This window comes from Mya arenaria, chromosome 10, assembly GCF_026914265.1.
Source record: "Mya arenaria isolate MELC-2E11 chromosome 10, ASM2691426v1".
Classification (NCBI taxonomy): domain Eukaryota; kingdom Metazoa; phylum Mollusca; class Bivalvia; order Myida; family Myidae; genus Mya; species Mya arenaria.
In genome coordinates, this window is record NC_069131.1 from 42,632,876 (window position 1) to 42,646,784 (window position 13,909).

Sequence of the window (13,909 nt, forward strand, 5' to 3'; positions counted from 1 at the left end):
TAAATAAAACATGAACTTTTATTTTTTATTGTTTGGCCTTCCCCACTCACTCTATGAGACGAACATAATTGCAGTTGTTCTTTTTTTTTAAATCTGCTACATACATGTTCATGGGATTGAGAAATATTTTTCATTTTGGGGTTATAATTAACATGCAGTACTACTGTTGGCTGAGTTCCAATTGTGGTCAAACCCGGCACTCTTGATCTAGAATTTGACATGCTAACCACTTGGCTGTTATTGTGTGGGGTCTGGCTTCACAAAAAGGCTTAAGTCGCATAAAAATCATGGCATAGACTTTTTGGCTACCTGATCTGATTGTAATTATTTATGTTGAATGGAAAGGATTCCTTGCAAGATCATATTTTCCCGTCGTGTTTTATTTTAGTGAAACCTAAAGGATACCGAATTTTTAAAAAAATTTGTATAATCTCAGCCAAAAAATCAACCATCACTTTGCGAGTTGTTAAAGCATGTTCAACGAAAAACATGTTTGAATTTCAAATAAAAACAAGAAATACATTTGAAGAAGCAATCTTTATTTACATTTCAGTTTACAAAGCTTTTTATGCATTTAAGAATAAAGAATAGGCTTTAAACAAGTACTTGTTAACATAAAACAAGTCATTCTAAATAGTAAGACTAAGACACAGTGGCATCTTACATGCCGCATTAACATAAATATTTGGAAGAAAATAAAGTAAAAAGAGAGGTAGGCTTAATTAAGAGCTGGGCCCATGATTGTGTAGGATCTAAAGACTCGGTCTAAACTCAATCCTCAGAAAAGCAAAAATATAACAACTTCAAATTTCACTCTTTTCACAAACAATTTTCTGATTACACATTGGCATGCTATCAAGAACCTCTCAAACTCCTACACGAGATGTTAGTGAATATAAGACCCAGTCGGCAGTATTCAATAAGCATCTTAGTAACTATTTTCAATTTAGTGAAAAATTGCTTTTTTTCTAATTTGAATTTTAAGAAAACGAACAATGTTTGTACACCAAAATTATGAAAATAAGCAAGAAAATGGTCTAAACAATATATGCATATGAATAAATCTTGATGAAAAGTAGCCGGTTTTTAAAATTATTGTTGTCAAAAATTACAAAATTCTCACTAAGTTGAAAATATTCACTAAGATGCTTATTGAATACGGCCCCTGCTATCATCTATGGTTTTCTGAGTCTTGGTCTGTAACTCATACCCCAGATGTTAGTGAAACATAAGCCCTGGTATTCAATCAGGTCTGTGGAAATGAACTGCTGGTCACATTTTTGCGTCCATGCAATACATTTGTTTAAATTGTAATACATGAAATATAACCTTTACTCAGAGAAGGCTTTTCAGGATAAAATCCATCAGCTTTTGGACTAAGTATGGCAAAAAATGTTATGAGTCACTTATTGAATACCATTCTCGTTTTTATAATAGTGATAATGAGACAGAAAAATCAATGCAAAATGGAAAACAGAAATGTTAGATGGATATTAAAATGTTTGTTTCTTAAAAAGGTTAAAGTCTACCAATATAAATCAGACTTAGTAATGGTTAAAGGTTACTAGTATACATTTATCAAGAAAAATGGATAAAACAGTTGTTTTTTTTCAGTACATGCTACTAATAACTCTTAAACTAGTTAAATGTTCAAGTTTATATTTTATCTAATGGCCAAACTTCTGTTTAAATTTGCTGATTCACCTGATTTCAATCAATAATGGCTGACTTGCTAATTTACCAAAATAAGCATATGGCAGATTTGAGAAATACTGCCATCTGATTAGACAGATTATAAGTTTGAAATCTAAGTAACAAACTTTATTGTTTCCTAAATAGTGTGAAATTCTTTCTTTAAACAGATGAACTAGGAATGCATATTAAGGATTTAATCATAAAAACATAAAGAGACATTAAGAAGGTAAATATATTTGCTTTAAATTGAGACATTGCGCAATTAAAAAATGCAATGGGGCAGAAAAAGAAAAAGGTTTTCAATTTTTCATGGAAATAACAAAGGGCTTTTAAGTAAAGATGAGAACCAATTACATTTGCCAAATTCAAATACTATCTAGGTACCAAAAAAAATAATAACAAAGGTATTAGAATACAAGAATGAGTTTAAATATTATCATTTTTTAATCTGAACTACACATAGAACTTATAGAAAAATAAGTTTCTATCAGTTTATTAAACAGCATATTCTTAAAATAAAAGATATTTTTTAACAATCAACATGAAGAAAATCACAACCAGAAAATGATAAAACTAATGCTGCTAGTAAACAAAATAACTTTATTATAAAGGGACCCACTCACAGATTTTATATTTGCAATGATTTTTTTTAAATTGAGTATTTTGCTTACTTCTATGAATAAACACCAAACAGCAACTCTGGTTTATACTAATTTATTTTTGCTTGAGTGTAAAGATAGCTGAGATCTGTTATGAATCACTCTTAAGTCTGTTTTCTGGGCAGAAACCAGTAATGTTGTCCTTTTTTAAGAGGCCATAAGAAAGTACCCCTGGTGAGGCTTGAACCCACAACCTCTCCAGTGAGAGGCGGGCACCTATACCACTAAAACACCATTCTTACAGCAACTTTGCCAAAAAGCGTTCAGTACCAAAATAAATCAATTTTTAATCCCGTTACTAGTGCTTTTCGGCAATAAAATTTTCTTACATTTTATATAATCTTTAACAATAGAGCTCTAATTTGAACAGTCAATCATGCTTTATCATTGTAACAAGCATATTTATGTTCATTTTTCTTTCACACAAATTTGCACAAACTTGAAAAAAATCATTGTCTGACCTTAAAAACATAAGTGAGTCCATCAAACAGAATAAAGACACCATGTAAATTGTAAATATGATTAGCTTCTTACTTTATGGTTAAGTACAAATCAGCATAGTGGCTGAACATTGCAATATATAGTATAAAAATATGTAAACTGTGATTATTAAGCAAAAAACCAATCCCGGTCAAATCACCTATCGCAAGTGTACAACTTTATCGCAAAATAAAATCACAACTATACACTGAGGGCATAACATTGACCAGGAGTAAACAAATTAAACTGAAATGTATCAGGTATCAATAATAAACAAAAATATATATATTATTTAGTATAAAAAAAACAGGCTAGACCACCTTTCGCAAGTGTACGATTTTATAAAAAACATAAAATCTATGAGCATACACTGAGGGTATAGTTTAACCTGGACGAAAATGTAAAAATAAACAATGATACAAATATGACTAAGTAATTATATATGACTGTAATAACTAAATAAAAGAATGAAAAGAAGAAGTTACATAATCATTATCTTATATAAAGCTACCCAAGTTTAGTCACCAATCGCAAGTGTACAGTTTTATGAGAGCAGAGAGGTTTGCAAAACAAATAATGTACGCCCACTTAAATATATTATGTGTGACTACATTGTACATGTAAAAGCTGCAATTGGGTTTAAGTTGTTTACAAAATTTCACTATAAGCTTGTATTTGTAGATGCTGATTCATCATCATATATGCCTCTCTGAGCCTGCAAAATACACACACCTGGATGGTGTAGTGCACAAAAAGTAGTCCACACATACATGTACACATTCCTGGATGATGTAGTGCACGAAAAGTAGTCCACATGTTCTCATACCTTGATTATTTAGTGCACAAAAAGTAGTTCACACGTACACCTGCCCGTACAAGAAGTGTTTCACAAACCCTTCTATATCAATAAACCCTAATACATACACTGAGAGCATCAAAACTAGGGCTAAGCCCCAAATACAAAAAACATTTTACAAATGTTTACATTATGTGTTAAGTCTAACTACATGGTAGAATGTACATAATATACAATATGATCAATGGAAAAGTTGTTAAGTACAACAGAGAATAATTGTTGAGTTTGCAAATGATTTTTACAAAATGCTTTGTGTCAAGTTCACCATTATTCATACATAGTCGCAGACAATTATGTTTAAAACTTGACTGTTATTCTCACATTTTCAAAAGCTATTAACACACAGGTCAGTAAGTATATACATCACACCAATGTATCTGACTTCCTATCATATCTGAAAGTACAACAATACAAATCATGTTAAAATATAAATGCAACTACTCAGCTTGTAACTCTCAAATACCAAAAATAAATCTTCATTTTGTGTATTTACATTAATCATCATAATCATCAAAATCCAGCAGATTATCCTCTCAAACCATTTATGGCTACAGCATGTCCACAAAGGTAGCAGTATTTAAGTCAGAGATTGCGAACAAATGGTTTGAATATAGTTATATATAACATTAACATTGATTCACCATCTCTGAATGACACTGTCACCAATGTGTGTCATGTCACTTAAATCAGCCATGATACATAAAATATCAGTAAAGGAAGTTATACATGATAATACATTGTGAAACAAGCTTATTGATAACGCAGAACACATAAGTAAACTTGAAATGAATACGATGTGTATCAATACATACATCTTACCAACAAAAGACCTCTGTGTAAAAATAAAATTACAGCAAAAACATACAAATACAACCTTTGGTAGGTAAACTTTCCGTTTGTTTTATGGAATGGGATAATTTAGGCTTTCAGTACCTGGTGAATGTTTACCAATAATATTGTTGTAAACGTTGTGTTCTGTACAATAACTTCTCTAATATAAGACTCCCTTAATTATAGTCTTGTAAAAAAATTAAGCCAGGACAATCATAGCAAATGGGAATGTTAACAAAGTATTGAACATGCGTTATATACAAGTTTGATGGCAATCAGCCTAGAAAGTAAGCAAAATAAGGGATTGTAAGCTTATTTACAACCGTGCAAATAAGTAAGCCAGGACATAATTATAAAGCAATTTAGTGGAATGTAAGCAAAAAAATGAGAATGTATACATATTGTATTACAAGTTTGTTGGAAACCTGCCAATACAAGTTACCGAAACATAAGCATGTAAGCAAATTATAAAGAATGTTATTTGTTTTATAAGTTTGATGAAAAACATCCAAGTGAGCAAGGGAATGTAAGCTTTTGTATAAACTAATAAAACTACAGCCTGGAAATGTTAAATTGGGTATGCACAAAACAAGCTCGAGGGTTAACATGGAATGCTTCAAACAGCAAAGCAATACGACAACCAATTTGTTTAACTTACTACAGAACCGTATGTTGGAATATCGTTTACATTAACTTGTGTATAAAATCACTAAAACAAACTCAGGCATCACTAACTGACTACAGCTCTATACATCAACAAAATAATTCTTGCGAGAAAAGACAATACACATATTGTATATCTTTTGCATCAATGTGTAGGTCTTTTGCATATTAATTATTTAACACTTTTAACATGATCAAATGACAAACATCTGTTACAAAGGAAGCAATATATAGCACATAGAATACAGGATTTCACATCAGGAAACATCCTGACAACTTCACACTTAAGACACAGAGTTTTGCAATACACACACTACATCTAATCTGAATATCATTTTGCAGGCAAGATAGTTAATATATTCATAAACTTCACAGAGAAACAGCCAGTTGAAGCCAGTCTACTATTCACCCTCCTTCAAACTTTCACACCAAAACGTTCAAACCAATTAAAATTCAATTTTATATTTTCCAGGAAGGATGTTGAAAAACAAAGCACAACTTAGTTTCAAAAAGTATCATAATTAAGTTCCCCAACCATCAAAAATCATACTGCAAGTTATATGTTATTATGCTGATTATTCTTACACTGTCTTAAACAGATTATAAAATAACGCAAAAACTTGCCAGCTATTTGATTGAAGTTCTTACAATAGCAATCCAATCAAAAAGAACCTCAATGTTGTTGCACTGTCTAAACTGCTGATAAAATATCAGGCTTTAAATGATTTTCTCATGTTAGTACCTTCCTGAAAATAGTCCTAGCTCCCTCAACCAAATAAGTGCAATCAGGGTGCAATGTATAACAAGATGGCACAGTTTCACTTACCAGCAATGCTAATTTAAATGTTTAAAAACTTAAGGCACACTTGCAGTAAATCACAGTTCTCACAAACCTTGTATATCTACTTGTAGTAAAACACCATTCAACAAACATATTATGACCAACATTATGGCAACAAAACTAGAAGATTTGTCATGGAATTCTACGGTATATAAAAAATCTGTGGTTTAGACATATATGTTAATATATTAGAAGTGGCTATTCTTTTTCTACTATTTGGTTAAATAAAACCTTTGCTTAATTCTATACTTCAGAATGTCTTAGAATGGCACAGAGAAAGATTGAATTTGCATTTGGCCACACCAATTTATGTTCTGTTCTACAAGTTTTCGCCAAAAAGATTAAAGCAAGCGAGCAAATTAAAAGTACAATAATTTAATTTCATTTAAAATCTAGCGAGCAGAGAAGAAACTTTCTTTTATCTTTTCGAATGATAATGTTGAACAATGATATTTTTATTCTCCCTTTTAAGAGTAATTTTAATGAAAAATCCCAAGGAGTATTGATCATATATACCAGTATCAGTCTTCCAGGACTTAGGTCAGAGACGTATCAAAACATGTTTTGTGTCATTTGATGCAACATTGCTTTACAAGAAAGTGTTTCGGTCATTTTCAGATTGTTTCAGTAAAAAATAGCAGTTGCATAAAATAATAATTTCATTTTAGATTTTTTTAAAAACAGGTCCATTAATCTATCAATCCATCAATTTGGTGTGGCCATACTCATTTATCAATAAATCCTGATGTTATTATGTAAGTAATGTCCCAAAATTTATCAAATTTAAAAGGTTTTACTAAAAAACCCTACTTGTAAAAATAAACGCCAATATAAAATTCTTACAGTTGCTTTAAAATTTGATATATGACTCTTCAGCACATCTTCTATCATTTGTATTATACAGTTCACATAACATACTTGATTTCTTATATGGTATCTACAATGATCAAGCCTTGGTCAAACATTATCCTGAAGTTGTTCGTTTCACATACAAAAAAGAAACTACACAGTTGCTTCTTTAGTATTAGGCAGGTCATTGCGTTTGTTGTATTCACCGATAAACGAGCCATCCTCGTTGAATTTGTTTACGTCCGATTCTCCACCATATTCCTCCGCGGCATCCTCATCAGAATCGTACGGTTTATTGCTTCCAGTCAGAGAGGCCTTCTCTTCCATCGGCCTTGTGCTATCATAGTAGTCATCCCTGTGGAGATGAGAAATACGTCAAATTAGCAATGAAAGATTAATATCTAAAGATTTGTTCCTTTCACAAACCAATATTTTCACCTCAACTTCCATTCCTCAAGTGAACTGCTTTACAGTACGGCAATTGCGAATATTTTCCGATGAACGCAACATCTTCTGATATGTTCGGATCGCGAATCATCGCATAAAAATATACATGTAAATTGAAGATTGTTTATCTCATTGCTTGTATTGTGTAAGCAGGCCTTGAAAAACTTAAATGAACAGGTAAGAAAGTGTTAATTTGCGATGTGTGAAATGTATTGCTGTCATTAATGCTTAAATTTTACGTTTAAAAGTCATTTGAAGTGAATGACTTTTTTCCTGTTATTGAGACGTAATTTGATAAAACTGTTTCTGGTTATGGTCTAGTCGTTTTATTTACATAATCGGTGAGAAAGAATAACTGTAAGGTTTTCTTCAATGAAATGAAGTATTTTTTAACATTTCTTTAATGAAATAATGAACTATTTGTGTAAATATAAGGAATGAATTGCGGGGTTGATGTCATTATCGGGGATATGAATGCAGTTGGGCTGGTTAAAGTACGCGTGAAGTCCCTCGGACTAAACACACTTTAACCAGCCCAACTGCGTTCATACCCCGATAATGACATCAATCCTGTAACTCATTCATTCTATCTCCCCTTGTAATCAACATATTATACTGAAGCCATCAAAGGCAAAGATTTCTGTTTAGATAACTTTATCAAGTGTCCCATGTTCTATCCAAGCAATTGAGAACAAATTCAGAATTTTAGGCAAATGTTACTATTTTACATAAAAATGTGGGAGGTTCACCCTACCCCTTTAAATGGGTATGTTCATGGTTGGCACTGAGAAATTTATATTTAAAAACAAACTTTTATAATTTCTCCTTTTTAGATAATTTTCTATGAAATTTTGAAAAATACAAGAACATTTTCAAATAGTTCCAAAATTTAAGTAACCAAGCCAGTTTTTACTATTGTTAGTGCTAACATAGTGGCTTATATCTAAGATACTCACACTCTGCCGGCATCCTGGAATCCACTGTCCTTCAGTTCCTGTTCCGGGTCATTGCCAGCCTTCTTCTCCTTCTTATCCACTGAAATAACAGAGAATGCAGCGAATATGTTCCGTGTTTAACATATATGGCCATGTACACACCTACTTCTCAGCGGATATCCATACAATCAAATTTGAATAGGTCACAGTAAATATCTTATAGCTTTTGGATTGATTTATCTTTGGCTTACAATTTGTTGCCCAAAAATTTACACACACGACCAAAGACTTATATGCATGGCCATTGACAATCAGTCTTCCCAAATGTGCCGGTCTGCCGGACATATTCGGTAAATTTTGTACGGGTCTTTTAATACAAATGTTTTGATTGGTTCTTGGTTTGCAACAAGCCACAATCAAAATCGACAGCACTCAATATGCTTCGGCTTCGGTGTCAAAATATGTTGGTGGACTTACCGGAAAACATGAGAACACGTAAATGCCGGCGATGTTGAAATATATTTTGCGAGACTAAGTGTTTATTTTACTAAACGACATGTCCATGTAGTGTGTATATGTTTTTTTGACAGTTAAATCAGGAAAGCATTAAAACCAGGTGATATTCATTTTTTATTCTTTTTGTAAACTTTTTAATGACAATGTTTGTTCGGACAGGCAAATTTTTTCTCGGACTGGCTAAAACTTTCAACGTGCAAAATTTTTACAATTTCTGGAAGACTGGACAATACCTTAAACTCATTGTTGATAACAAAAAAACAAACAAATTTGATCTGTCATTTGTAGGGAGGGCCCATATTTGTTATAAGAAAATTCACCATGATATTGACCTACTGCCCCCAAAATATTTAGGGGTCATCTACTGACTATGACCAATACACACACTAAGTTTGAAGACTCTAAACTAAGTTGTTCAAAAGTTATTGAGTGAAAATGAAAATATGTCACCATAGACTACAAGGTCGGGCATAGTAGACCCTATATGTCTGCCATTCTACACAGGTGCCAGGAAAACTACATCTTGTATAACTATGGTAATTTAAAACAAAAAACTTAATTTTTCCCTTAGTCAAAAATACTGGCATGAATTGTACATTGAAGTATTTTTTTTATTTTTGTTCATGTTATATAGCATCGATGTACAACCTAGAACGTACCTATGGCTATAAAAGCTTCGCCAACAAATTAAGATATTCGATGTACAAATGAGCTGGTCATTTATTCAATGCAGTGCTGATAATGTTGAATATTATATGACCTATAAATAGACAATCTCTCGATGGTCGAGACAGCCATGAAAGAAGCAAACTATATTATATATCATACTCACAGGGGTTTTCTCATAATCCTGATATATATAGAAAGTCCTTCTATTCATTTATTCAATGTTTTTTCTGGTGTTTTTCTTAGTATTCTTTCCATATCTTTTGGTTAGCGAATAAAACGCATCTTATTTTATCATACATTACATTAAACCTTTCCTAAATGTGAGCCTTCTTGGTTAATATAAAGTTATTTGGTCCGTATATCACTGTATTTAAGTTAAAATCCAGTTTAATGATGTAAGTGGTATTACCAATATGGTCTATAAATAACCATAAATACATTATATATAAAAAAATGTAGTTTGTAGTTATGTTCTTTATTTCAACTGAGAGCGGTTGTGAAATAATATATATGTTGCAATCATTCAAGGCCAATTTGCAAGTTTGCATTATTAATTTTGGTCTACTTTTTTAGATTTCCTTTCCATTCCTTATTAGATAATATCAAAATAATATGGGGCAAGTAGCCATTAAAAACTAAGATAATTGTACACGTCCAGTTTGCATTTGCAAAGGAATTCAGTGATATTTTGGTTGGACACCAAAAAAAAATTCTCAGTGCTTAAATATTCCAGCTTACACCATGTCATTAAAATCTTTGATGGAAGAGTTTGTAACTGAACATGCGAACATACTTGACCACGATCTTAAAGGTCAACATCACAAATGAGCAAGAACAAATAAGTATGTGTTCAAATTGGAATAAACTAAACAACAGATTCTTACACAAGTAGGTGCCTCCCCTATTTCTGTAACAGTAGCAGATGATGAGCCCCAGGATGATGAACAATATCAGAATCCCCACAATGAGTATAATGATCCACCAGTTGAAAGCAGCTTTTTCAACTGCGGGCTCTTCAACTGCAATATATTAAGGTTAGGATGATAAACAGAATCAGAACCTCCAGAAAGAGGGCAATAAACCGCGGTACGAAACCAGCCTTCTCAAGCACGGCTCTTAAACTGCAATATATTAAGATACAGCATTTGCAAAGGATGATAAACACAATCAGTGTCCCCATTATTATATTCCAGCTTTTTTTAGGATACAAATAAAGCCAATTTTAATAATTAATACGTTTTTACAAAACTGTACAAAGGGCCAAGGACATCCAAAATTTGGAAAAGTGTAGTATACTTTGTACTTGGCCTATGTGCCAGGTACCCAGTATGTGAATGATTTCCTCATTCACTCCTCTAAGCATTACATGTAAAACAAGACTGCTAACTGTTACAAAATATGTTGAAAACCTGGATAAAAATTATCTTTATGCTGAAAACATTACTTATAAGCAGACCAGCTTTAGCATTTGTTTCAAATGGAACTACCATAATGTAAAGATCTTATGAATGGCACTGAATATTGCAAAATTTGTACAACGAACCTGGTTCTTTCAAGGTCTCCCCTACAACCGTAAACTTTACAGCCACAGAGTCATATTTATGGCTGACATTCACCATAAACATACGGTATTCCGTCAGCAGATTGTACAAATCGTACATAGCCGTATTCTTAGGATCGACCGGCTGGGTAACGTCTGGCACGGTCATCGTCATATTCTTCTTGCTGCTGGAGACTGTGAAATATTTCTCTAGGCCAGGTGGGGGAAGCATTTGTTGCTCTGCATTTGGGAGAAAATGTTAACTGTTCATAGAAGTGCATAATGTTACTGTGAAAATCTTTATGAAGTCTTAATGACCACTTTTTAGAAAACAAAAAGAAATGTGGACAGACTGAGTGATAAAGAATGTTTGAGCCATAATAATGATTACTGCCTAGAATTAAAAAAAAAATGTTGTACATGCATTGCTTCACCTTCAGCAATAAGTCAGGAATCTGTTCAATAATTGCATAACTGTGCTTAAGCTGTAAACATATGAAATCCTATTTCATGTGATAATTATTAACAGTATTTGAGTAACAGCGAGGTGGGTCCTTGCCTATCACAATGCCACAGATGATGACAATACTGTATCAACGGCAAGGTTTGGTACTTGGGCATTGTTTTTTTTTTTTAAATAAACAGACATGCTAGTAATATGAGATAAGAAAAGAAGTCATATCTCACCAATGCCCTTGGAGCCATTCGGGAATGTGACAGGTTTGTACCAGAACCATGTATAACCCAGCTGGTTAATCCACGCACTGTCAGTGATAGCATCAACGTACACACTAACCACACTGTCCGGTTTTGTGCTGTATGTTTCATTGGGCGGGGTTGTTATCCTGATCTTCTCTGAAGAATAACATGGTTAAACACTTCATACTTTTAAGATAATATAATTGACTGTATGCAATAGCATCACCCTGCACATTCATCATGGTATTAGAAATTGTGTGGAATGTTTTATTGGCAACAGAGTAATCTTTTCCAAATAGGGAATAAATTATAATACCTCTTTCCCAGTGTTCAACAAATTCAAAAAAAATATTTATTTGAACAAGAGCCAATCTTTATAAAGCTTAGCATGTTATTAAAATTTGTGCGGAATATTTCATTCGGCAACAATGTGATCTAAATCCTTTCTAAAGCGGGAATAAATCATAGTAACTTATTTTATTATGTTCATTAAATTCACGAAAATATTTAACCAAGAGCACCATGGAACACACAACAACTTTGTCTATTTATAGATGATTAAGAAGCATCATTCAACAATAAATAATGCAAGTGATATGGGCCTTAGTATACAAGCGGGTATTGTCTCTTGGAACACGTGTACCAAGTTCAATTTGAATATTTTGAACAATTATTGAGTTTTGACACGGTTGTAGTGTTGCATGGCACCAACACATTCAGCTATGACTTTAACTTCACTTTTGAAAATCATTTTTTTATCAGACAAATGGATAAAAAGACTCAAAATTATCAAATTTCTTTTTGTAATTATGACGATGCACAAGCCAACTATGCTGTCTTGCTTGCTGTTGCTTGTGTTGTACTAGAGTTTTTATCTGGATCATTTATGAGAAGAAATAGCAGTATACCATAGTTGCTACTGACAACAACCCTAATCCACAATCCAGCACTCACAAATGACTGTTAGACATCCATCTCCTGGCACTGTACCGTAGTTGTTACTGACAACAACCCTAATCCACAATCCAGCACTCACAAATGACTGTTAGACATCCATCTCCTGGCACTGTACCGTAGTTGCTACTGACAACAACCCTAATCCACAATCCAGCACTCACAAATGACTGTAAGACATCCATCTCCTGGCACTGTACCGTAGTTGTTACTGACAACAACCCTAATCCACAATCCAGCACTCACCAATGACTGTTAGACATCCATCTCCTGGCACTGTACCGTAGTTGTTACTGACAACAACCCTAATCCACAATCCAGCACTCACCAATGACTGTAAGACATCCATCTCCTGGCACTGTACCGTAGTTGTTACTGACCAGGCACTGGAAGCACATCACATCTTCCTTCTGTACGTTGGGTATAGTCAGCACGGAGCGGTCGCTATTGACAATGATCCTATCATGTTTGGTATTCTGCCGGCCAGCTGTTTAAATATGTCAAATATGAATTAATGTTCTGCTCAAACTTCAGTGGTAAATATCAGTGACAATAAAATGCTGGATTTTCAGAATTTTATGAGATTAAGACTGCATTTAAAGATATCGGTACCAGTTATGTTGACTTGCTTAATTAAAAAAAAAATCCAGTAAAACTGCGGTTTAAACAGACAGTTGTTCAAGAACTGGTATTCAGTCGAGGAAGATGCTTAGTTCTGACTATTTTTTCTTCTTTTTCATATAAAATATACTGACGATGGATCAAACACTAAATCATTGCCAGTCCCAAATACATAAATCACGCGCAAAATCTTAAGATTACCTCGAGGTCATTATTTCACAAATTTTCCCCGGAAAGGGTGTTCCAAAAAACAAACAATTGCCAGGTGCAAAAATATTTCCAAGTTGTAAAAATTGCAATGACAGTTGAAAGGAAATTAAATATTGTGTGAAAAAACAACTATTACTGTTTACACATGACTGCTATTACTTGATAAGAGCATTTGAGAAGCTAATTGTGAGAAAGTAATGATGAGAATTTAACTGTGAGAAATGTAAATGAGTAATAAATATATATAAATAAACCCCTACCACATTAGCCATCCTTGATTTGGCAAAAATTTCGAAAATGCGTTTGTTTTTCATAAAAATAACCTTGTTACATTTGTATTCATTCATTGTTTTGTTTTTTCATTTTTACATTTTCACAATTATTATACGAAAGCCTTTTAACGTATGAGGGATTTCCACAACGCAAAACATGATCGGTGCCTAA

The 13,909-nt window shown here is 32.9% G+C and overlaps 1 protein-coding gene across 1 annotated transcript in view; it reads right to left on the reverse strand.

The window, feature by feature from the left end:
- Window positions 1-518: 518 nt before the first annotated feature.
- Window positions 519-13,909, reverse strand: part of LOC128205163 (neurofascin-like) — a 38,151-nt gene continuing 24,760 nt past the window's right edge. The window contains exons 13-18 of the mRNA XM_052906624.1: window positions 12,963-13,121; window positions 11,669-11,836; window positions 10,985-11,221; window positions 10,326-10,460; window positions 8,278-8,356; window positions 519-7,229 (exon numbers count right to left, since the gene is read on the reverse strand). Of these exons, the coding sequence (XP_052762584.1) occupies window positions 7,028-7,229; window positions 8,278-8,356; window positions 10,326-10,460; window positions 10,985-11,221; window positions 11,669-11,836; window positions 12,963-13,121 (980 nt within the window). The 3' untranslated portion in view covers window positions 519-7,027. The remainder of the gene's footprint in view (window positions 7,230-8,277; window positions 8,357-10,325; window positions 10,461-10,984; window positions 11,222-11,668; window positions 11,837-12,962; window positions 13,122-13,909) is intronic.